Source organism: Physeter macrocephalus, chromosome 4 (assembly GCF_002837175.3).
Source record: "Physeter macrocephalus isolate SW-GA chromosome 4, ASM283717v5, whole genome shotgun sequence".
Lineage (NCBI taxonomy): Eukaryota > Metazoa > Chordata > Mammalia > Artiodactyla > Physeteridae > Physeter > Physeter macrocephalus.
Genome location: NC_041217.1, coordinates 57,413,907 through 57,440,060, shown reverse-complemented (window position 1 = coordinate 57,440,060; position 26,154 = coordinate 57,413,907). Strand labels below are relative to the sequence as shown.

The 26,154-nt window shown below is 38.1% G+C and overlaps 3 protein-coding genes across 8 annotated transcripts in view; 1 reads left to right on the top strand and 2 right to left on the bottom strand.

Moving 5' to 3' along the window:
• WDR64 (WD repeat domain 64) overlaps positions 1–26,154 on the top strand; it is a 168,510-nt gene that overhangs the window by 46,390 nt on the left and 95,966 nt on the right. For both annotated transcript variants that reach the window (XM_007118137.3, XM_028488653.1), the window contains 2 exons: positions 12,132–12,211; positions 18,898–19,037. In XM_007118137.3, coding sequence (XP_007118199.2) covers positions 12,132–12,211; positions 18,898–19,037 — 220 coding nt within the window. The remainder of the gene's footprint in view (positions 1–12,131; positions 12,212–18,897; positions 19,038–26,154) is intronic.
• On the bottom strand, positions 2,612–4,474 carry LOC102996595 (protein phosphatase methylesterase 1-like). The gene is given in 3 exon segments (XM_055084223.1): positions 2,612–3,457; positions 3,459–3,532; positions 3,534–4,474. Coding segments are annotated over 3 exon segments (1,143 nt in total). The 5' UTR covers positions 4,389–4,474; the 3' UTR covers positions 2,612–3,243.
• LOC102975635 (protein-L-isoaspartate(D-aspartate) O-methyltransferase-like) overlaps positions 9,759–26,154 on the bottom strand; it is a 194,397-nt gene continuing 178,001 nt past the window's right edge. For all 5 annotated transcript variants that reach the window (XR_008617092.1, XR_008617096.1, XR_008617094.1 and 2 more), the window contains one exon: positions 9,759–10,984. Coding sequence is in view for 2 of the 5 variants with exons in the window: in XM_055084224.1 (XP_054940199.1) it covers positions 10,529–10,945 (417 nt within the window). In the remaining 3 variants the exon portion in view is untranslated. The remainder of the gene's footprint in view (positions 10,985–26,154) is intronic.

The window sequence follows — 26,154 nt, the reverse complement described above, 5'->3', positions numbered from 1 at the left end:
TGTACTATAGTCTGAAGTCAGGGAGCCTGATTCCTCCAGCTCCGTTTTTCTTTTTATCTTTGTGTCCCATTCCATTTTTACTTATGTGCAAACACAGACACACACACACACAGACACACACACACACACACACAGATGCAACCATTCTTTGGGTTTAATAAATCTTTTTACTTATGTTTTCTTCAAAATGAATGTTAGTATGTATTTTTTATTTATGTAATGTTATTGTAGGGAATTTAAATTCCTCCTCTCTACAGTGTTCTGTAGATTTGGTATTTTGTAGCTGTAAACACTTAAATTATCTAGAAGGTTTTCTTTTTCAAACTTGCCAGTACTTTCTGGTCTTAGGTCTGAAGAGCATCTATTTTGCAATAGGCAGGAGTTTGTCTTTAAGCTCGATTCTGAGCTTCCTACTATTTACCATATCTCCTTGAATTTGGCCCAAGAGGGTCAGGAAACTGTGAGACAAAAATACACAAACTCAGCAAATAATGATCATTGATCTATTCTGTCAAATTCTGGCTGACTTTTCAACTACTTCCTTAGGTCACTCTCCTAAATCTAGAAGCTAAAGAGATTTCTCAAGTGATACAGTGTAATCATGTTTTCCAGAACTGTCAGTGCCATTGAGGAGTCATTTCAATAGAAAGAGAGTCGAGTCCACCCCATCCCTAGATTCATCATATTCCTAGCTCTGCAATTTCCTATGATAAGTCTTAAGCTGAGACAGATGAAACTGCATTTATACTAATTCATAATTGGCCAGCTGTTAAAATGGAAGCCAGTACAGCTCCCAGAAAGGCAAGAAAAAACTCCTCTCAAAAAAAATTTTCCATTTAAGAAATGATTACCATTCTGGTCATAATTTTGTACGGTAATTTCACAAATGTACCAGCAGGAAAATGAACATATGCTATTAATATTGCCATGTAAAGAATGTTGGCCTATTGCAAGACATAAGTTGAACCATTAACCCTTTAATAGCTTGGCAATTCCAGGAGATGAGCAATTAATTACTTAGCATTACCCTTTATTAGTTACCCAGCTTGGAGGCAGATTGTAATATTAGAAAGTATGTAGTGGTTCTCAGTAGGGTTGCTATGGAGCCAGTCAGAACTGGTTTCTGTCTGGCACTCAAAGCTTTGTGACCATTGAACACGTTACCATTAGCTCTACTTAGTCTCAGTTTTTCCATCTTTAAATGGGAATGAATATACCTACCTTGTAGTATTATAAGGTATGTAAAAAGTTACTCAGGTAAAGTGCCTAGCTTAATGCATGGTATATATAGTTAGTGCTCAATAAATGTAAAAGTTCCTCTTTTTGTTCCCTTAATAAAGATACTGAAATACATCAGAAAATGAATTTTAATACTGAGATCAGGTGGAGTTACTGTAGACCTATACTGGCTTGTGCTTTGTGTTCCCACTTCTATAGTAGGGGTCAGAAAACAGCATGTGCCATGTCCAGTGGGCCATCTGTTTTTGTAGCATCTGCAAACTAAGAATAGGTTTTACATTTTTAAATGGTTGAAAAAATCAAAAGAAGAATAATATTTCATGACCCATGAAAATTATATGAAATTCAAATTTCATTGCTCATGAAGTTATATGGGAACACAGCCACTTGTTTACGTATTATTTACAGCTGTTTTTGTGCTACAGTGGCAGAGAGTAAATAGGAAATTGTAAAATATTTATTATCCGGATCCTTAAAGAAAAAGCTTTTCTATTGCACCTTCTAAAGTTTTCTATTGCACCTTCTAAAGTTTTCTATTGCACCTTCTCTTTTTCTTTGGGAATGGGTACAATATGGATTAATCACAGGCAGTAACCCAGAGTGAGGTCCACTATTTTTTTTTTCTTTTTTTTTTTTCTGCTAGGGAGCTCATGCTTTACTCAGAAATATTTAGTGAACATCTAAACCAGAACTCAAAATTAATGTGCCTGTTGGAATGCAGATCAGTACCAACTCAATAGGTCTGGGGTAGGGACAAAATCTTTAACAAGCTTCCAGATGATACTGATGCTACTGGCCCACAAACAACTCTGAGTAAAGAAGGTCTTAAATATAATATGGGGTCATGAAGAACCTAGGGGTAAGACGGGAATGGAGACGCAGACCCACCAGAGAGTGGACCTGAGGATGTGGGGAGGGGGAAGGGCAGGCCATGACAAAGTGAGAGAGTGGCACGGACACACACACACCACCAAACACAGAATAGATAGCCAGCGGGAAGCAGCCGCATAGCACAGGGAGATCAGCCTCGTGCCCTGTGACCACCCAGAGGGGTGGGACAGGGAGGGAGGGAGGGAGGGAGACGCAAGAGGGAGGGGATATGGGGCTATATGTATATGTATAGCTGATTCACCTTGCTATAAAGCAGAAACCAACACACCACTGCAAAGCAACTATACTCCAACAAAGATGCCAAAAATATATATATATAATATGAGATTGACATGATAGGAACTATTTATTAAGTGCCTACCCTGTGTCAGTTACTGAGAGAGCCACTTAACCTATATTAACTTACATAGCCCTCAAGACTCTGTGGGGTAAATACTATTGATCTCCATTTTTCCGATGAGGAAACTGTAGCACAAAGAGAGAGAGTACGTAGCTATCTCATACAGCCAGTAAGGGATGGGCCTTAGGTTCTAATTTAGGCAGCCTGGTTCCAAAGCCTACTAGGAAGAGGACTCCAACAGTATGTAGAGGATAACCAGGGGAGGGGCTGAGGCAAGGAAAGGAGACATCATAGAACAGAGAAGGGACAGGGTTTGGTGGTAGACTGGATATGGAGGTAAGAAAGGGTGCCATCTAGGGCACTTTGGCTGCCTGGTTTGGACAAGTGGAGAGATGGTGGTATCTATCACTACTGAGCTAGGAAACGTGGGTGGAAGAACAAGTTTTAGGGGGAAGGTGAGTTCGGTTTTAGGAATGGTCAATATGAGTGGCTTTTGGACATCTGGGAGATATGGAGAAGTAGATGGACCTAGAGTATCTAGGTATCTAGTAACTCTAGAAGTATCCAGAGTTCAGGAGATATCTAGGTTGTAGACAAAGTTTAGGTGTTGGCAGATTTGAAGCCCTGAGTGCCTGAGGTCATGTGGACGGTGTACAGACTGTCCTGTTTGGGCCGAAGTCAACACAGCAAATAACTGGAAGAGATGGGACTGGAATATGGCCTCCCGGGCTGCAGTGGAAGCTGGTTCTGTCCATTCCGCTGGGCATTATGGATCACTGGAATCCACCAATGGGCTCTGCAAACCTGTGCCGAATCAGGAAAGTGGCAACAGCTTCAGCTACCTTGTCTGGAGCGTCCTCATGGACTGCATGGCCACACTGGGGTAGGACCTGCATCTGGAACTTCCCTTGCATTTGGCCAAGTGTCAGATCTTTATCCAATCTATCAACACCAGCCAGGAGCAGCAATTTAGGAATAGGACAACTAAAAGAGATTGGATAAGCCTCGGAACCAGCCATCCCAGTATTTTTCTGTTTTTGCCAGTTCAATTCTCCAAGTGTTAAGGATGGTCTTTCTTGGTCTCCATGTCATCTTCCTTTTTCCTTTTGTTTACTGACTCACTTCCTTCTTCGTCTTCTTCTTCTTCTTCCTCTATGATTCCTTCTACTATAGATTTTGAGACTTCTGGACTTGTAATTCCTTCACACTGTTTGAGTTGGCCAACCATTGAGACACAGGCAGACTCTAGATTTCGAATCTGGCCACTCTTCACACTCCATTCAACAGCATTCTCCAGAGACTTGAAGGTTTTAGGACGACCACGTAAGAAATTCTGCATGCTATTAAGTGCATGCATGGCTGTACCTTCCACAACATCGATCATGCACAGACCCAAGAGGCTTGGCACCAGGTTGGATGATGCTGTGTGGACTGCAATAGCACCACCCATGCTATGTCCAATGAGCATAATTGGAGGAGGAAGGTCCCCATACATGGCTTCAACCACATTGGCAACATCTTTTGCCATGGTTTCTGCAGACAGGTCTTCAGAATTCTTGACTTTTGTTTCACCATGACCTTGAAGATCCAAAGCCACAATCCTACACTGAACCCTACTAATGATTGCTGCCATGAACACAGCCCAAGAAAGGGCAGAATGGCCTCCTCCATGCCAAAGAAGTAGGACTGGACCCTCTGAGCCACTCTTGTAAACTTGAAAAGTATCCTTGCCAGTTTCATTCTCTACTTCTACATCTTCCATGGACTCAAAGTACTGACTCCATGGAACAGGAGAAAAGTCCTGCTTTCTTCCAGGGCCCATTCGCATCTTGGCTCCGCTCTGACTGCTCTCGCTGCCGGGCAGAGGAGGGCGAGGGGGCAGGCGGCCGAGGTGCTTGTTCTTCTCGAGGGCCGACATGAAGGGGAGGCCGCAGGCAGTCGAACAGTAGCTGAAGCTTCGTCCCACGCTAAGTGTGGCCCAACCGGTCACACAGCTCGCTCCCCTAGCAACGCCCCGTCGCCTTTGGATAGCACCCAGCTACCAGCAGCACCACCCACCGGCTCTGTAAACTCCACCAGGACCACTATTTTTAAATAATACTTTACCTGAGGCACGCAAATTTCTTGCCTTACATCATCAAGGAGGAAATAAAAATGACTTCTTCTTTGTCCCCTGCATTCCTCCCATCTACCCCCACCCCAAGGGAAGTTAAGAGAGGATACAAACTTGCTCAATGGCCCTTTACCTTTAGCAATTACATGATCCCCCTTGAATGCTTTCCTGTCTGAGCATCGTATTACATTCAGTGAATTACCCTAATTATGTAACATTCCATCTGATTACCCTGCTTCCCTCCCCAGATCAGAGCTCACGAATTTGTGTAACATTAGTAGGGAAACTGAGATGAAGTATGCTATGATTCAGGCAAGGTCTTTTGATAGTACAGCGTTTGTTTTGTTTTTTTTTTTCATTTTGAAGAAATTATTAGAAAATGTTTCTCCTTCAAAAGTACTATTATCTACTATTATCTCAGGGAATAATTCAGAGGGAACTTCCCAGAATCATTATATTTCTATTCTGTGTGACTCTGAAAACTGGTACAGTATTGTCAACCAGTGGTATTTGTCCCTGAAGGGTATTCAAACATATTTATTGGGAGCCTTCTGTGTTCAAAGTCCCATGGTATCTACATTTTATTTTGTTATGGAATGGACAATATGGGCCAACATTGTACATAAGACTATGAGTCTAGTGGTATCTTGCTGTGGTCAGTGTTTAGATGTGGGTCCCCCTGAGGCATCCTAGACAAGAGGGTGGTCCCCCCCCACCCCTGGCCTACCACCCCATCCCTGAGGAGGGACCAGGGTGTGGAGGACCTGAGCTCAAGTCCAAACACCAAACCAGATATCTCACTGCACTGTAAGATGTTGAGTGAAAACTCTCTTCATTCTTCAGATGTAAAATGCTGTGGAAATACTAGTTAATATTATCATAACTTTCTCAGAGAACACTCTGGTATGTACCAGTAAGAGTAAATTACACCTAGTTACAGAATAAGAAAGAAATCTGTTAAAAACTATGCAGTTGAATATGTATATAAAATATCTGTGAAAAGCAGCTAATCTTTTAAGTTTTTTCCCAGTTGACATCAATTATATGAAGTTTCTTAGTTGCAACTGGCTTTATTGAAAGACACAGTTCATCCATTTCTGGTCCATTTAATTATGTGGGCCAGGAAAATAGATTAATTTTATCTAATGGGCAGGTATTTTTAAAAAAACAAAAAAAATTTTAATGGGAAGTATGTATGATCCCCATTTTACATGCTGAGACATTGATGTAAAAATGTTTGATAGATCCATAATCAACTAACAGGGCATTAAATGTTTCTTTTCCTGCTATCTTAGAATTTCAGCTAAAGTTCCATTTAAAGAAAGATATGCTAAACCATCCTCACAGAATTGTTAGAAGGTAGTCAGACCAGTCCCATGACTCTTATCTTATCAGTCACCCACAGAAATGAAGAAACAACAAGCAATTCTAAAATAGTTGAAAAGAAGGATGCAGTTACCTAGCTGTGGAACTATGGGGAATGCTGAGGCATTTGGTCTGCCATGCCCAGGGTGAGGGTGGAGGTGGGAGACAGTGTCCCCCACCTCAGACCACTGGAGGAGAGCCTGCTCCAGGACAACCTGCTCCAGGAGAGCCAAAAAAGCAGGGAAATATATCTGGCTCCCCAGGGGCTACTTGCTGAGGCCCCAAAGGACACAGGCTCACCTTAGGCAAGTTTGACAGGTGACATATGTACATTATGACCACTACTTGCTTCCCCATGGGGAATTCTGAAGGCTGCAGGCTGGACCATATTATGACATGCAGCCCTGAGCACTTTTGCCTTCATGTGTCCCTCCCACCATAACGCTATCAATATTGCACGTTATTTTTGATATAATTTTAAAGACTTCAACTTTTTTAATGTTTTAGGCTCTAAAAATTTTATTTTTTCTGATATGAGAAAAAAATTAAAACACTTCTCTTGACCCTAAACTTAAATATTTTCCTTTGATTTTAAGAACAATTAGAACATTTCTGTGGGCCCCCCAAATTACTGTGGGCCCTCAGCTCTGCACCTGCTGTGCCTAATGCACACATTCCTACCTGGCAGGAGGGACCCAAGACAATAGGGTGGGGATGCATTCAGGTTGACACTGTCCTGCATGACTAACCTGTGTGAATTTCCTGTGGGCCACAGTCAGTGGTTTAGCAGGAATTTCCCTTCCTAATGGAAACTGGTCCAAGAAGACTTGCTGCTGGGGCAAGATGATGTACTAAGGGGCTGTGTTTGGAGACAAGGGTAGAAGAAAATAATGCCATTCCCAGTTTATACCTAATAGAGTTCAGTTCATTCAGTCAATCAGAAAAACATGTCATTGGCAAAAGTGTAAATAAGTCACCAGAGATAAGTAGAAACTACTTCTTATATGGAATGTTTAAACATTTTCAAAATTCTAAATTCTGACTTTAGATTTATGTTACTGAATTAGGGCTGCTTTTCATGAACTGTGAATAAGTAGTCATTTGAATAAAGTAGGACTATAGTTTACCTTTGCATTAGCTAGTCAGAAAAATTACTACTATAAACTAGATATAAATTTTTTGGAAGAAAAAATCTTTTAAAATATCTCAGAGGTATCTTTTTACATAGAAGTAGTATAATCTATTCCTCTGTTTATTTAGTAAACTTCCCACTGATACTTTGTGTTACTTTTGAACTTTAAAACAAAAAAGCTATTTTTTTTCTCCTCTAAATGATCATTCTCACTTATTAAAATTGGAAATTTTGTCTAAACTATTGCTATTTTATCATCGTGTATGTTTTTTAAAATATAGGAGCTGTCTCATTCAGAGGTTGCAAACTGGTCTCACGAGCTAAATGCAACCTGCAAATGGTGTTTTGTTTGGTAGCATTTACGGTCATTTATTTGGTTTTGTCAACTGACTCTGGGCCTTGGCTCCCACTTCCCATAGGACATGCACTCTCCGTGCACTCCCTGTAGTTTCCTAGCCAGCCTGCTTCGCTCATATAGTTTACCTGCCTGGCTCCTGTATACATCTTAACTAATGAACACTCTCACCTCTGCTATCACAGTTCACTGATGTTTCCTCTAGACCAGTGCTGGACATTCAGTTTGTACTCAGTAAATTTTGTTGAGGTCCTACTGAGTGCCCCCAAAAATTCTTTCACAGGCCTTGTTGTCATTGGGGAATTTCTCTCTCTTGATTACTTCCCTTTCAGAGTATACTTTTAGCTCACTATGCCCTCCCCCAACTTATTTGCCAACTGCAGACATTCTTTAATACAGAAATCTAATGCTTTAATAATCTTAGGTAAGGCAGGAACAATTTTCAAACATACTATCCTGAACATTTCCAATATGGAAATTCTATAGTCAACAACCTTCAATGAATCCATAAATTCAGATCTATTTGTCCCACAACCCTCTAGCTGCTCTAATTTCACTTCTTCCCCCACACAGGGGAGCTACACTACTGATTAGAAAGTACAATGAGTCATTGGAGTCTTTGTTCATGTACTTTCCCCCACCCCAACCCAGGGGCCACTGGTAACGGTTATGCAGGTTGTGTGCTGCATAGTGCTGGTCATCACCTACATAGGCTATGCAGTGGCCTGCTGGACTCCTACCCAGCCACATCCACACAGAAAGCATAAAATCAAAGATTTTAAGTAATAGAAGCTATTTAAACTATATCCAATCCTTGGTCTCATAAGTGGGGAAAGTGTAGTTCAGCAAAATTAAGTGATGCTTCTAATGTCATATATTTAGCAATAGAATGTGAACAAAATCTAGGCCTCCTGACCTCACCCCTGGGTGCATTCTAAGTCCACTTCACCAGTTTGCCCTGTCATGCTCCATCCATTTTATGGCAGGTCCCTACAGAAGTCTGCCCTTCCCACCACCTCCTCCTACTGGGGCTCCTGTTAAAAAAAAAAAAAAAATTAGAAAGAGCTCTCATATTCTTTCTTGAAACTATCAGGAACCAACTCAAAAGCAGGGTGCATATACCCCACAGGGAATGCAAGATGAGCCATCAGAAAGTGGGTAGAAAATCTAGAAATTCCCTTTCTTTTACGTTTTTATCTCATTTTTATTGCTGTTTGTTTATAATATACATACTATATTAATTGTGTAATACATGTATATAATTTACAAGTAAATGTTATAGGCATATATGTGAGAAAACATTTTGGAAAAAAATTTAATATGAATTTCTGAGCCCCTTGGAGATTCTGATTTACTAAGTTAGGGATAGGATCAGGAATTTATATTTTAGCATCCAAAGTGATTCTGATTCCAAGTTTAGGAACCACTGCTCTAAGGTCATGAGAATTTCTGACCTAAGTAAAGAGGTTGATGAAGTTGGATGTAGGGGTCTAAGGAATACTCTTTACCTTAGGTTTAAGGAAGAATAAAAAGTAACATAATTGGAAAAACTACACATGATCCATAGTTTCCAGCAAGAGCCTCTTATGTAAATTCCTGAATTTAGTTGAGCAAATTTTTTCTTCATAATTTTTCTGACATTAAACAAAGTTGTTTCAGCCAAATCTTATAACTTCATCTTCCCAAAGACTGCAATTCAAACTTCATTTACCTGCTCTCTCATTGACTTTGTGATTGTGTTCTGAGAAATCTACAGCCTGTGTTTAATTCATAACCATTTCTTTTATAACCTAAATCCACGTTGGACACTTATAATGAAAATTTATTCTCACCTGAAGTTTAGGGTGATAATTGCAATCCAAGATGCTTCTGGGTATTGCCCCTTGGGTTTACTATCTCAAAGATAACCCCAAAACATAAGCTACGTAGAAGTTATGCTTTATGAGGCCCAGTTTTTGTAAAGAGCCACATTTAAAGAAGTGTAGTCTAGTGGGCAAAAAGAATTAAAAAGAAACTGCAATATAATTTAAAATTACAAATACATGTACCCCTTGACTTGCAATACCACTTCTAAGAACTTGTCTTTTAGAAATACATACATATGAAATGGCACTTTTATAAGAAAGACAGCTAGTTGCAGTATTATTTGTAATCAAAAAAAATTTGAGACAGCTTGATGTCCCTCAGAAATTAAATGATGATTTAGTCTTACAAAGGAATACTCTATGACAATTAGAAAAAAGAATGAGAAAGGTTTTTTTTAACAATCTAATAAACATTCAATTTATTCATTTTTAAGTATGCTCAAAAGACATTATCCACCTTGAAAAATACATTATGACACAGAACAAAAAAAAACTTTGAGAAAATACAAACCTAAAGTATCTATTTTCAGACAAATAGGGAAAGGGGGATTTAGGATTATATGCAGTACAAATTTAGATAATCATATGTGATGTAGGGATCAGTTTTTATAAAAAGTTCTCATGCTCTAGAACCTTGTTCCTCAAAATGTGGTCTGATACCAGCAGCACCAGCAACACCGGGAAGCTTACTAGAAATGGTGAACCTCAGTCCCCACCTCAGACTTACTGAAATCAGAATCTGCATTTTAATAAATTCCTATGAAATTCAAATGCCTATGAAAGAGTAAGAAGCACTGCACCAGAAAACGACCTTAGCAATTGTACTATTCTGATCTCCTAGAACCCTGTTTGGTTTTTGTCTTCTACATTTGACACATATATTTTACTTATCCATATAATGAAATCATGGTGTATATAAATGATATAAATGTCTTTACCAACATAGAAATATTATTATGTAATTATCGTATCAAAAAAACATTTAAACATTTTATATGTTTCCTTTAAGAAAAAAGTATACATATGCAAGTTTACATAGAAAAACATCTAGAAGTCTCTACTCCAAATATTAATAGTGTAGGGGAGAGGGAGATTACAAATTATTTCTTTTTTCTTATTTTTCACTGTTTTCTAACTTTTCTAAAATGAGCATGTATTACTAGTATAGTTTTTTAAAATAATAAAAGTTAAAAAAAACATGGGAGGTTAAAAATGAGATAGAATTGCATCAGGACACGTACGGCTCAGCAAGCATTAAAGGCAATGCATTCTCTTGTATCTTCGATGGATGGTTGAAGCCCATGGCGTAGACTCCCTGGAGAAGCTGTGGTTTCCGCCGAAGCTCCTCGAAGGACTTCACTGAGTAGAGTGGGGAGTTTGGATCCCGCTGCAAAACTTCCACTTGGTTGGTGTTATCAACAAGGTTGCTTCTGATCAGCTTGTTGAGTAAGGACTGGGCGGCTCTGTCCTCTTTCTCTTCTTCAGCTGCCTTCTCTGCATTAGCATTGGTGTTGACCCCAGCACCATTGGCATCTGGTTTGATTTTCTCTTCCTTAAGACACAAGTTGCTCAAGTCGCCCACAGGCAGGGTGAGCGGAAAGCACCCTATGGCGCGACCTCTGAACGGGCTAGCAGCCCCGGCCATCGTCCCTCAGCATTGCGGTTCGAGAAAGTTTTTTACCTACTGATTTGGAAAGATCGTCAAGATATATTATTAAGTGAAAAAACCAAGGAACAGAATAGTATATACTATCATTTTATTTAAGAAAAAAGAAAAGGAAACATACAAGGCAAGAGGAGACTAAGGTCAGGTGCTTTATGCCTAAGGGAAAATAACATGGTACTAGACTAGAAAATAACACAAAAGACTTTAGTTGGTGGGTGCAGGAGGGTGGAGTCCAGGAAAGGCCTTTCTGAGAAAGTGATATTTAAGCTGACACTTACAGGAGGGTGTCTGTTAGTGTGGCTAGGATCCGGGGGGGAAGAAAATCTTTGCCCTGTGCAGAAGCTCTTGAGGAGAAAGAGAGTTCAGTGAGGCCAGAAAGGAGGCTAAAGAGACCATATGGCTGGATCCAGGGGAAGAGGAGGGCATGGAGTGAGCCTGAAAAGGTGACAAGGACCACCCAGCACCATATGGGCCTGGTGGGCCAGGTGAAGGAAACTGGTGTTTCTTAGAGCATCAGGAATCCACTGGAGAAAAGTGATGTGATCCAACTCATGTTTTAGAAAGATCACTTTGGCTGCAACTTGACAACAGGATTTGGAGTGGGATTGGGGAAAGAGAATGGGAAATAGTAGAAGCTGAGAGATTAGCAGTTTATTGCAGTAGTTCCGGTGAGAGGGGATGGAGAGTTGAACCAAGACATTGTGGCGGAAATGCGAAGAAGTGGTCAGATTTCATGTCTATTTAGGAGGTAAAATCAACGAGACTTGACAGCAAGTCGGATATGGGTAGTGAGTGAGGGGGAAGTGTCCAAATACATTCCTGCCATTCTGTGGTACTACACTCATTTAGCTGAGCAATATAATTTCTGGTTTAAGACGTGATATATCTCTGCCCATCCTTAACACCAGCACAACCGCAACTCCAGGGTGGAGGAAAGGATTTCTTTTTAAACAGAAACAATGCAAATGCTGCATTAATATCATATTATGGAGTAAGTAGGTTCTGTGGGTCAGTGAGAATTTAATCTTTGCTTATAATATTTTCTGTGGGTAAATGGATTCATAACAACTTAGAAGTGAGCCTCTTGAACACAATCTATTTATAAGTTGGAATTAGCTTTATAAGGAAAAATATACATGTTTTATATCTAATTTGTGTTTTGCAGGCCTGTCAGAGAGTTTTCCATGCCAAGAGGAGCAAACACTTTTTGTTACAGTATAAAAGCAAACGTGATTGTCACGGGAGGTAAGAGGACATTTCATGTTACACGGAGATTTTCTACTTTGCAAACAGTGCTCTCCTTAATTAACACAGTTATAGAGTTTCATGCAGTTATAGCATTTTACTGCTAGAAAAAACTTTTAGAGAATTTTAAAGTTTGTATAAAGTCAAATCTGTCATTCTTTTTCTTTGTGGCTTTTTGATTTGGTGGCACACTTAGAAAGGCCTTCCCCAGCCTGTGAATGTGTGAAACAAATTCTCCCATATTTACTATAATTTTTTGTTTGTTTTACATTTTACCTTTAAATATTTAATCTCTCTAGAACTTGTTTCAATGTGTGAGAGCATGAATTCCTAGCCTGGGGCCCATGTGTGGGCTTTAAGGGAGTCCTACAGCCCCTGCCGCTGAATACTTGTGTGTCTATGTGCATTTTTCTGGGAAGTCCAAAATTTTATCAAATCCTCAAAGGAGTCCCTGACAAAAATGTCAAGAGCTAATGGTTTAGCATTAACAGAGAAGAGGATCAAGGATAGAGTGCTGAAAAATACCAACATTTAAGGGCTAGGATTATCTGCTGAGAGTAGGAGGAAAGATGACAAATATAAGAAACTTGAGGGGAAAGGTGACAGAATATTCTTCCGGCCTCAGACTCCTTATCTATCATACTGATGTTCTAAGACTGTGATGGCTTTCAGCATGGGCTCTGGAGTCAGACTGCCTAGGAACAAATCCTGGCTCTCTTACTGGCAAGCTGTATGGCCTTGGATAGGTTATTAACTCCTATATGTTTTAATCTCACCTGCAAAATGGAGCTGATAATAATACCTACTCATAACGGTATTATAAAAATAAAGTACTTACACAGGGTCTTGCACATAACAAGTCTTCAATCCAAATTTGCTAATACTGATGCTAACAATAACAAAAAAACACACCTACTTCATATGGTAGTGTTTAAGATTAATTGAGGTAAGGTATGCGTGGCACATAGTAGGTTATCAATAATTATTAATTCAATTCATTTACAACAGTTAGGCACAATCACTTTGATCAACTTATACAGGTTTTATTGGAATAAATTGAAAACTGCTGTTCATTAGGAGGCTGTTACAGAAGTCATGAGTGAGATGGTGAGGGTCTGAGTTATTGTAGGCACTATAGAAAAAGAAAAGGAAGAGTCAGTCTCTAAGACATGGAGAAATAAATTATTCATAAGACCTGGAGACAGAATGATATTGGGGATTAATAAAAGGGAGCAGCCAGCTCCAAGTTTGTAAGGAGGGAAACATAGAATAGCAGTTGCATTGATAATTACATAGAAATTGAGAAGAGGTTGCTTATATGGAGAAAGAATGCAAACAAAATTTCAATTTTGAACTTAAATACTTAAATATCAAGTGTCAATTAGACATCTGAGAGGATATTCCTACTGGTGATGGGAAAAGATATGGCTGGAGATAGGAGCTGTTAAGGACTCCGTAGGTTGCCTGCGTGTTGGAGAAGATGAGCTCCCAGAGGCTCCTCAAGGAGATCAGGGTCACCTTAAAGGAAACAAGGGGCATGTAGACTTGAAAGATGTAAATGAGCAAAACAGAAACCCAAACAAATAGACACCAAGAAAATGGCCTATACTGGAGATCTGAACTTTAAAAGAGCAAAAAAGATTTTAAAAAAGAAGAAGAAAGCCCTGCCATCAAAAACATCAACAAATATACCATTTGGTAAACACTTAGAGTACACATATTCACTAAAGGAGGCAAGATGTTAGATGAATAAGTGCTATTGGCCCCCTTCCATGTAAGATTTCTTCAAATTTCTTCTCCCAAAACACACACAGCAGGCAATATTTGGTTTCCTACAAAGAGTATCCTGCCTCAGCCTTGAGGTACACATAATGATAGCTACACTTTCACTTCATGACAGGGTAATCTCCTTTGAGGACATAAAGTTAATTTTTTTTCAAGTACACTGTGCATTTAAAGTTTGTACTTAAATCTGTCCTCAGCTTTGGGCCTGCCACAACACTTACTTAAAATTAGATTGTGGTTCAAATCTTATTTTAAAAAATTTTATAGTAGTCTACTGGAAAGCAAAACTAATAAAAACAGTGAACTAGAAGATAGAAGAACTGGGTTTAGTCATAGCCTGGCCACTAACCAACTGTATGATTTTCAACAATCACTTAATCTCTGCCTGGTGCTCATTTTCCTTATCTGGTAAAATGAAGAAGTTGGACTACATAAATTTTAAGATTCTTTTGAACGAAATACTCTGATACTATTGTTTTAAAAACTTCCTGTTCATAGGGAGATAAACTAAATTGTCCTTTTGAAAAATTGGAGCCCAGTTTTCCAATTAGATGTTATTCAATATATAGCCACATCTTCGTGTATTCAGAAAAACAAAGCATTAACTGGTCACAAACCTACATTTCAGTTAAAGACATCAAGAAAAGAAAGAAAGGTGTCTGGATAAGAATCTGAAAAGTAATATGTGGGAATCATGGCTTAGACTGGGGGCAAGTTTCCTGACACTCAATACTGATGATTCTAAGCACACACAGGAATCCAACTCTTTAAGCTGTACTAATTAAGGCTATCATGTAGAGAGCTCCATAATGAGATCTATAACACATAAGGGAACAGAAGAAATACTAAAATCAGATGTTTTCAATAAAAGAAGTAGAATGCTTGTATCATAATTTCCTAATCCCCCATTGCCCTTTCCTGACTATCTTGGCTCATTACTTGCAATGGTCCTGGCCGGAAGTCGGAGGGAGTAGCTGCTCCAAGAGGTGAGGGAAGGAGAGTATATTGGTGGTGAGAGAGTAAGCAGCAAAATTGCCTGAGAATCAGACTGCAGTGGATGCTGCATTCACTGCAGCTTGTCTTCAGTTAGATAAAAGCAATGGCCTCTGTCCTGCTTCAACCTGAGCCCTGCACACAAAGCCTTTGAAAAAGTAGTACTTAAATACATGGCTACAGTTAGATTTGATTTCTAAAATCTGATTGTTCTGAAAGATATGCTGTCACATTAATCTTAACCAATTCCTTTGGACAACCCCTCGTTCCCACACAAAAGAATGCAAAACATAAGAATGGACCAGGGCTTCCCTGGTGGCTCAGTGGTTAAGAATCTGCCTGCCAATGCAGGGGACATGGGTTCAAGCCCTGGTCCAGGAAGATCCCATAGGCTGCGGAGCAACTAAGCCCGTGCACTGAATGCTTGTATCATAATTTCCTAATCCCCCATTGCCCTTTCCTGACTATCTTGGCTCATTACTTGCAATGGTCCTGGCCGGAAGTCGGAGGGAGTAGCTGCTCCAAGAGGTGAGGGAAGGAGAGTATATTGGTGGTGAGAGAGTAAGCAGCAAAATTGCCTGAGAATCAGACTGCAGTGGATGCTGCATTCACTGCAGCTTGTCTTCAGTTAGATAAAAGCAATGGCCTCTGTCCTGCTTCAACCTGAGCCCTGCACACAAAGCCTTTGAAAAAGTAGTACTTAAATACATGGCTACAGTTAGATTTGATTTCTAAAATCTGATTGTTCTGAAAGATATGCTGTCACATTAATCTTAACCAATTCCTTTGGACAACCCCTCGTTCCCACACAAAAGAATGCAAAACATAAGAATGGACCAGGGCTTCCCTGGTGGCTCAGTGGTTAAGAATCTGCCTGCCAATGCAGGGGACATGGGTTCAAGCCCTGGTCCAGGAAGATCCCATAGGCTGCGGAGCAACTAAGCCCGTGCACTGCAACTACTGAGCCTGTGCTCTAGAGCCTGCGAGGCACAACTACTGAGCCTGAGTGCCACAACTACTGAAGCACGCGTGCCTAGAGACTGTGCTCTGCAACAAGAGAAGCCACCACAATGAGAAGCTTGCGCACTGCACCGAAGAGTAGCCCCCACTCACCACAACCAGAGAAAAGCCCGTGAGCAGCAACGAAGACCCAACGTAGCCAAAAATAAAATAAATTTTAAAAAATAAATTAATTAATTTAAAAAAAAAAGAAAAAAGGAATGGACCAACTTTTGTATACTTTGTAGTCTTAAGTATTTTAATCAGTTCTGGAAAAAAAATGTGTTTGGTAATGTTTTGGGACTCAAACCACTTCAGTGCTTATGGATTAAAGCATTTGACTGTCACTAACCTCAGTGTTAATTATTATAAGATCTCCATTTCAGCTTTGAAAACTTGCTAATTATGTGTTTCTAGCATTCTTCCAAAGGCAAGAAAACATTTAGCAGTATGACTGACAAGCAGCTAATTCTTTTCACCATGTGTAATTTATTGAACTGCCACAGTTATGGAGCCTCTGTTAGTAGAAAATGCAAATCCTCAATAACTGAAAACACATTTTTCTCAGGAGAATACTCTTGTTGATTGCTCCATGTGCAGTATGTAGCAGCTGATGACTCAAAATATACTCTAAAAGCAGATTTGCTAAACATAGTTGAATGTGTTAAATGTGCAGGGACATTTGATGAGCTTGAAAAAACAGAAGTTCTTGCAGAAGGAAAAAAAATAGCCAAACAAGGACAAGGTATTTCCTGAGCATTATTTTGGTGAACACCAAGAATTTTTTACCCAATAGTTGTCTCTACTGGCCATTTTAAGAATTAAACTCCTAATTTGGAAGGTCTAGTATATAAAAACAATTATCTGCCATCCCAACTATCTTGGGGACTCTGCATGCATTTGTACATGTTTCATTCAACAAACATTTATTACACAACTGCTCTGGACTAGACATGATAAACCACATAAAGATCAGGTTGAATTTCTAATATTCAAGGATTCAAAATCTAAAGCACAAATAAGGCATGTTTATAGATAGCTATAAGTTGGAGCATGAGACAACTGATTAATAATAATAATAATGCAGTTGAAATACTGTATGCATTTAGAGGTTAGTATCGTGTCTCTCTGTACATTCTGGGTCCAAAAAGTAGCCACACAGACTATATAAGGATTTCATTACTATCAAAGAAAAGCAAGCAGAGCTGGAGGACCTCTGGTAGTAGATAATAGAGAACCTCTGGAAGATTGAGTTTCCTTCACAATGCATATTGAACAAAGCCCTTAGTTTAAAAGGCCTGGACATTTCTCAGGTGGCAATCGTCTATTGAATCCCTCTGCATGTAGTATACAAGTCATAGATTTTCTTCAGGGGATAGACTAGTCTCATCCTTCAGGAGTGACAGTGCCCATTTCAGCAGTTACCCTGTCCAACATTATCCAGGATGATTTATGGGCCTGAGGCTTAGGGTTCTGAATGTACCTGAGAAATGTGATACTTAGCCATAGACAGTGAAAAGCAAATCAGGCAAGATACTGCATTATTGGAATTACTCAGTTTTAATCATGTAACTGATAACCAATTTTACTGGGTCTAAAACAGTACTTTGTTTTATATCTGCTAATTAAATTGTTTGACATCTGCTAATTGAATTGTTTGACTGTATCTTTTACCCATGATCTATTATAATTCTGATATTAAAAATTAAAACTTAATAAAAATTTTATTATCATATATGTTTATACATACACATCTAGTTATATCATAAAAACTGCCAGCTATTCACCAAACCTATATTATCTCTTACTGGATATACAGCTAGACTACATTTCCCAGACTAGAAAGTACATTCAATATAGCATCCTGTAATTTCTTGATAAAAATACATTTTAAAACAGTGATTTCTGTATTTGGGCAACATTTATAATATATTTTTATTTGTGTATATTTTATGTGTGGTAGTGTTTCTTTTTTTGTTGAGAAAAAGTATTTTCTGAAAATAATTCAAAGTATTTAAATATAAATGGAAAAATGTTATTCTTAACTCTGAAAATAAAAAGTTTATTCATGGGACTTCCCTGGCCATCAAGTGGTTAAGACTCCTCACTACGATTGCAGGGGGAACAGGTTTGATCCCTGGTTGGGAAACTAAGATCCTGCATGCTGCATGGTGAGGCCAAAAAAAGAAAAAAAAAAGAAAAAAGAAAAAAGAAGTCTATTTGTAAGAGAGAGAAAGAAGTTAACAGTGACAACCTATAGGGTGTGGAACTAGGGATTATAAGGAAAAAGAGGACATTTTTACAATAATAATACCCTTCCATATTATTTAAATCTTTTACTATGTACCTATATGATTTTAACAATTAATAAAATCTTATCTATGCCATGATGGTAACTGCACATAAATTTTGTATGCTCATGAGTATGTGCTAGAAGGGAAGATGGAAAAACGAAAACAGCTGATTTGTTAAAATGGTAAAGATTATGTGCAATTTTTCACTTCCTTTGATTCCTTTTATTATTATAATGCTTGCATAATTAAAAAATGTACAAACAAAAGAACAGCTGTCTTAAGTACTTTTGGGAAGTAAATAAAGTATAAATAATACATTAATGCATGAATGAGTAGGAAAGTGTTAAATCAAGAAAAGGACTCATAGAATATTTATAAGAATTCACATTTATATATGTAAATACAATTATTACAAAACAGCCTTGACAAGAAGAAGCAGATCCAAAACAAGGCTAGACTCTTAGCAAGTCAATCATAGACAGCATCCTGAAAGAAACAGACTGATTTGATATTAGAAGAAAGATAAGGAGATGATTAAGGGTGAGAGAGACTCTTTAAACTGTGACCACCTGCAACTCTGAGAAAATAAATAATCTTCACATGTCCTTCTTTCAGGAGATGATAAAGTGCTCCGGTTGTGGCACCCCAATATCAGCACCAAGCCAGTGGGGAAACTTGTGGGGCACATGTTCAGTATCACCGAGATTGTAACAAATGAGAAAGACCAACATGTCATCAGCCTATCTTCTGCAAAGGTAACAAAAAGAAAACAACAAAAATGAAACAGAACAATTCTTTCCCTTAAAATCAACTATTGGAAAACCTAGAATATGTACAATTTTTGACTGAAATGGGTGATAGTCACTGAGAAAAATATTGTCAATTTGGATAAGGAAATGATAAGTCACTGTGCTCTGTTTCTATTGATTTCAGCATCAGAAAGAACATATTTAAAGACAAGAATAAAAGGAATACAACATTAGGAAGAGAGCCATTATCCTCATTAGTAAAATACAATATAGCCCTCCCATGATCATTAAAGACAGAAAAAAATAAGGATTTCTAGACATAGATAACAAACTTATGGTTAAGAAAGGAACAAGGTCCTACTGTATAGCACAGGGAACTATATTCAATATCCTGTAATAAACCATAATGAAAAATAATATGAAAAAGAATAGATAATGTATAACTGAATCACTTTGTTGTACACCAGAAACTAACACAACATTGTAAATCAACTATACTTCAATTTTTAAAAAAGCACAGGAGGAACAAAGACAGATTTCTCTTGTTATTGCTATTACTACACAGTGTTTTAAATGTTCTAAATAATGTAATAAAAAAAGAAAAATGACTTACAACTATTAGAAATGAGGAGACTGCATATTTACAAATAATGTGATTGCTGGAAAAATTCAAAAAGTTTTAGAGCAGATAAATTCAGTAAAGTGGCTGGTTATATTAATAATAGCAATTTATAAAAATAAATTTCTGTGTAAGAGCAGAAACAGAAAAAAATGGTCAAAGGGGTAGTAGCATTCACAAGAGCAAAAATGTATGAAATGCCTAAAAATAATCTTAACAAGAAATATTCACTATTAATATTGTTAACTATGAAGTTCTTCTGAGGTACTTTTATTTAAGAACATGAATGTAGGGACTTTCCTAAATGGGAGTATTATACTGTAAAAGATATTCTCCATCAAATTAAGCTATACACTTAATGTTATTCAGGATTATTTAGACATTAGTTTGCCAAATTTAATGTAAAAGTGTTGATATAAAAGAATATCCTAGAAACTTTGGAAAATATGATTACAAGATGACACTTTTCCTATCAGATATTAAAAATTATAGTAAAGCCTCAATAAATAAAACAGAACAGCAGTCAATGCAGCAGTAGACACATCTATGAAACAAAAGAGAAAATTCACACATGAGTGTGAATGGGAATTTCATATATGATAAAAGTAGCATTTTAAATCTGTGAGCAAAGGATTGTTTGTTCATTAAATGTTGGGAAAACTGATTAACTATATTAGGAAAAAATAAGTAATCAGATCACCATTTCATAATTAACAACAAAATGCATTCCAGGGGCTTCCCTGGTGGAGCAGTGGTTGAGAACTCCGCCTGCTGATGCAGGGGACACGGGTTCGTGAACCAGTCCAGGAGGATCCCACATGCCGCGGAGCGGCTGGGCCCATGAACCATGGCCGCTGAGCCTGCGTGTCTGGAGCCTGTGCTCCACAACAGGAGTGGCCACAACAGTGAGAGGCCCGTGTACCACAAAAAAAAAAAAAAAAAATGCATTCCATATGGATGAAAGATTTTAAATGTAAAATATAAAACCTTAGTAGTCCTAAAATTTTCCAGAAAAAAACACAGGTGAATATTCATGTAGCCATCAGGTAATTCCTAGGTATAACACCTATGGCTGAAGAAAAAAAATAAATGTGACTACATAAACATTCAAACTGTAAATTATTATAATAGCTACCATTTATCAAATGCTTACTAAGAGGCACACACTGTGCTCATTATTTTACATCACAACTTACTTGATGCTAATAACAACCCTGTAATTATCTCAATTTTGCACATGTAAAGGAAAATGACATCTAAATAACTTGCATTAAATAACTGTAGCCAATCCTGTATCTGTCCTGAGCCCAGACAGCCTTCTTATACCCATAAAAAAGGATAAAGAAAGATAGCAGAAGGGGGAAAAATGCAACAAAAATGACATAAACTGGAATAATATTCTTTTTTTTTTTTTTTTTTTTGTGGTACACGGGCCTCTCACTGTTGTGGCCTCTCCCATTGTGGAGCACAGGCTCCAGATGCACAGGCTCAGTGGCCATGGCTCACGGGCCCAGCCGCTCTGTAGCATGTGGGATCTTCCTGGTCCGGGGCACGAACCCGTGTCCCCTGCATCGGCAGGCGGATTCTCAACCACTGCGCCACCAGGGAAGCCCTGGAATAATATTCTTAAACAAACAAAAAGTGTTAACAAATCAGTAGGAAAAAAGGAGGAGGGAAGAGGGAGATGGCAAAGAATACAGACATGTTCACATAGTACTGTTGGGGGTAAAGCTAGCAAAAATTCATGGGCTAATAAAATAAATTTTTATTCTAATAAAATAATCAAAGTGCCCAGAGATCTATGTAAAAGAATATTCATTGTGCTATTGCTTATATTGGTTTAAAAAATTAAAAAGTAAAGGAATAAAAAGGAATAAAAAAAATAAAAAAGTAAAGGAATAAAAAGTAAAAGGAATAAAGAAAGGAATAAAAAAAGTAAAAGAAAAAGGGAAGGGAAATGTTAGGGAGTGAGAAATTCAGTGTCTAAAAATAAGGCTTTTATCAGTAATTTATTTATTTTCCCTCAGTTTTATTGAAATATAATTGATGTATAACACTATATGAGATTAAGGTGTATGGCATAATGATCTGACTTACATACATCATGAAATGATTACCACAATAGGTTCAGTGAATGCTCATTATCTAATATTGATACAAAAAACAAGAAAATAAAAAAATACTTTTTAAAAAACTTTGTAATGAGAACATTTAGGATCTAATCTCTTACTAACTTTCATATATACATCAGTGTTAGCTATAGTGATCATGCCGTACATTACATCCCTAGTATTTATTTACCTTCTAACTAGAAGTTTGTACCATTTGACCACCTTCCTCTAATTCCTCCTCCTCCCAAATCAGCAATTTATGATATATCCTTTTACATGATAAAATTGTCATATAGACTTTCAACATCATATAGATGAATATTGATATGAAAATATATAAACAACATATTATGTAAATCATAATGAAACAGTATGTAAGATATTAACTCATTTTAATATATATATTTGTCTATCATACATTATCAAGGATGATAGTGATTACATGGTAGCAAGATTGTGGATAGATCTAATTTTTTTTCCTTTTTGTGTTTTTCTTTTTTTTTCTTTTATTTGTATCTCTTCTTTTTTTTGCAAAAACTATGCATTACTTTTATAATAAGGAAACTTTTTAATTTTTAAAATGGAAAGATGGTAAAAGTGTTGAGACACGAAAAATAAAACATATTATGAATTGAGACCTGGAGTCACCTCTAGAGAATTTAAAGAAAAGTAAGATATCTTTCTATCAAAAGTTCAGGCCGATTTTACTGATTAGGCTCTATAATTAATAGGGAAAGTCAGTCAGGTGACAAGGTGAGGCAAGAACTGGTGAAGCAGGAGATGTACAGAGAGCAAGAGAACAGCCATCTTCCCTGATGAGGGAATTGAACCCAGCTCCTCTGCAGTAAAAACAGAGTCCTAACCACTGGATGGCCAGAGAATTCCCTTAAATCCTTTTTAATTAAAAATTTCCCAAGATTGGTTCAAGATGGCAGAGTAGAAGGAAGTGCGCTCACTCCCTCTTGTGAGAGCACCAGAATCACAACAAACTGCTGGACGATCATCGACAGGAAGACACTGGAACTCACCAAAAAAGATACCTCACATCCAAAGACAAAGGAGAAGCCACAATGAGATGGTAGGAGGGGCACAATCACAATAAAATCATATCCCATAACTGCTGGGTGGGTGACTCACAAAACTGGAGAACGCTTATACCACAGAAGTCCACTCACTGTAGTGAAGGTTCTGAGCCCCATGTCAGGCTTCCCAACCTGGGGGTCTGGCAATGGGAGGAGGAATACATAGAGAATCAGACTTTGAAGGCTAGCGGGAATTGATTGCAGGACTTTGACAGCACTGGGAGAAACAGAGACTCCATTGCTGGAGGGCACACACAAAGTAGTGTGCACATCGGGACCCAGGGGAAGGAGCAGTGACCCCATAGGAGACTGAAACAGACCTACCTGCTAGTATTGGAGGGACTACTGCAGAGGTGGGGAGTGGCTGTCTTGCTGTGAAGGCAAGGACACTGACAGCAGAATTTCTGGGAAGTACTCCTTGGTGTAAACCCTCCCAGAATCTGCCATTAACCCCATCAAGGAGCCTGGGTAGGCCCAGTGTTGGGTCGCCTCAGGCCAAACAACCAACAGGGAGGGAACCCAGCCCCACCCATCAGCAGACAAGCGGATTAAAGTTTTACTGAGTTCTGCCCACCAGAGCAACATGAAGCTCTACCCACCACCAGTCCCTTCCATCAGGAAACTTGCACAAACCTCTTAGATAGCCTCATCCATGAGAGGGCAGACAGCAGAAGCAAGAAGAACTAGAATCCGGCAGCCCATGGAACAAAAACCACATTCACAGAAAGATAGACAAGATGAAAAGGCAGAGGGCTATGTACCAGATGAAACAATAATATAAAACCCCAGAAAAACAGCTAAATAAAGTGGAGATAGGCAAACTTCCAGAAAAAGAATTCAGAATAATGATAGTGAAGATGATCCAGGACCTCAGGAAAAGAATGGAGGTAAAAATTGAGAAGATGCAAGAAATGTTTAACAAAAGACCTAGAAGAATTAAAGAACAAACAAACAGAGATGAACAATACAATAACTGAAATGAAAAATACACTAGAAGGAATCAATAGCAGAAAAACTGAGGCAGAAGAACAGATAAGTGACCTGGAAGACAGAATGGTGGAATTCACTGCTGCGGAACAGAATAAAGAAAAAAGATTGAAAAGAGATGCAGACAGCCTAAGAGACCACTGGGACAGCATTAAACACAACAACATTTGCATTATAGGGGTCCCAGAAGGAGAAGAGAGAGAGAAAGAAACCGAGAAAATATGTGAAGAGATTATAGTCAAAAACTTCCCTAACATAGGAAAGGAAATAGCCACCCAAATCCAGGAAGCGCAGAGAGTCCCATAGACTAAACCCAAGGAGAAACAGGCTGAGACACATAGTAAGCAAATTGGCAAAATGAAAAATACTCTAGAAGGAATCAATAGCAGAAAAACTGAGGCAGAAGAACAGATAAGTGACCTGGAAGACAGAATGGTGGAATTCACTGCTGCGGAACAGAATAAAGAAAAAAGATTGAAAAGAGATGCAGACAGCCTAAGAGACCACTGGGACAGCATTAAACACAACAACATTTGCATTATAGGGGTCCCAGAAGGAGAAGAGAGAGAGAAAGAAACCGAGAAAATATGTGAAGAGATTATAGTCAAAAACTTCCCTAACATAGGAAAGGAAATAGCCACCCAAATCCAGGAAGCGCAGAGAGTCCCATAGACTAAACCCAAGGAGAAACAGGCTGAGACACATAGTAAGCAAATTGGCAAAAATTAAAGACAAAGAAAAATTATTGAAAGCAGATAGGGAAAAACAACAAATAACATACAAAGGAACTCCCATAAGGTTAACAGCTGATTTCTCAGCAGAAACTGCACAAGCCAGAAGGGAGTGGCATGACATACTTAAAGTGATGAGAAGGAAGAACCTACAACCAAGATTACTCTACTTGGCAAGGATCTCATTCAGATTCGACAGAGAAATTAAAAACTTTACAGACAAGCAATAGCTAAGAGAATTCAGCACCACCAAACCAGCTCTCAATCCAAGAAGAAGATATAACAGTTATAAATATATATGCACCCAACCTAGGAGCACCTCAATACATTAGACAAATGCTAACAGTTATAAAAGAGGAAATCAACAGTAACACAGTGATAGTAGGGGACTTTAACACCTCATTTACACCAATGGACAGATCATCCAAACAGAAAATTAATAAGGAAAAACAGGCTTTAAATGACACAATAGACCAGATAGATTTAATTGATATTCATATGACATTCCATCCAAATACAGCAGATTACACTTTCTTCTCAAGTGTGCATGGAACATTCTCCAGGATAGATCACATCATGGGTCACATATCAAGCCTCAGTAAACTTAAGAAAATTAAAATCATATCAAGCATCTTTTCTGACCACAGCGCTATAAGATTAGAAATCAATTACAGGGAAAAAAACGTAAAAAACACAAGCACATATAAGCTAAACAGTTTGCTACTAAATAACCAAGAGATTACTGAAGGAATCAAAGAGGAAATAAAAAAATACCTAGAGACAAATGACAATGAAAACACGATGATCCAAAACCTATGGGGTGCAGCAAAAGCAGTACTAAGAGGGAAGTTTATAGCAGTACAATCCTCCCTCAAGAAACAACCAACATCTCAAATAAACAATCTAACCTTACACCTAAAGGAACTAGAGAAAGAACAAATAAAACCCAAAGTTAGTAGAAGGAAAGCAATCTTAAAGATTAGAGCAGAAAAAAAATGAAATAGAAACAAAGAAAACAATAGCAAAGATCAATAAAACTAAAAGCTGGTTCTTTGAGAAGATAAAAAAAATTGATAAACTATTAGCCAGACTCATCAAGAAAAAGAGGGAGAGGACTCAAATTAATAAAATTAGAAATGAAAAAGGAGAAGCTACAACAGACAATGCAGAAATACAAAACATCCTGAGACTACTACTGATGAATATAGATGCAAAAATCCTCAACAAAATACTAACAAACAGAATTCAACAACACATTAAAAGGATCATACACCATGATCAAGGTGGTTTATCCCAGAGATGCAACGATTCTTCAATATACGCAAATCAATCAATGTGATACACCATACTAACAAATTGAAGAATAAAAAGCATACGATCATCTCAATAGATGTAGAAAAAGCTTTTGACAAAATTCAACACCCATTTATGATAAAAACTCTCCAGAATGTGGGCAGAGAGAGAACTTACCTCAACGTAATAGAGGCCATATACTACAAACCCACAGCAAACATCATTCTCAATGGTGAAAAACTGAAAGCGTTTCCTCTAAGATCAGGAAAAAGACAAGGATGTCCACTCTCACCACTATTA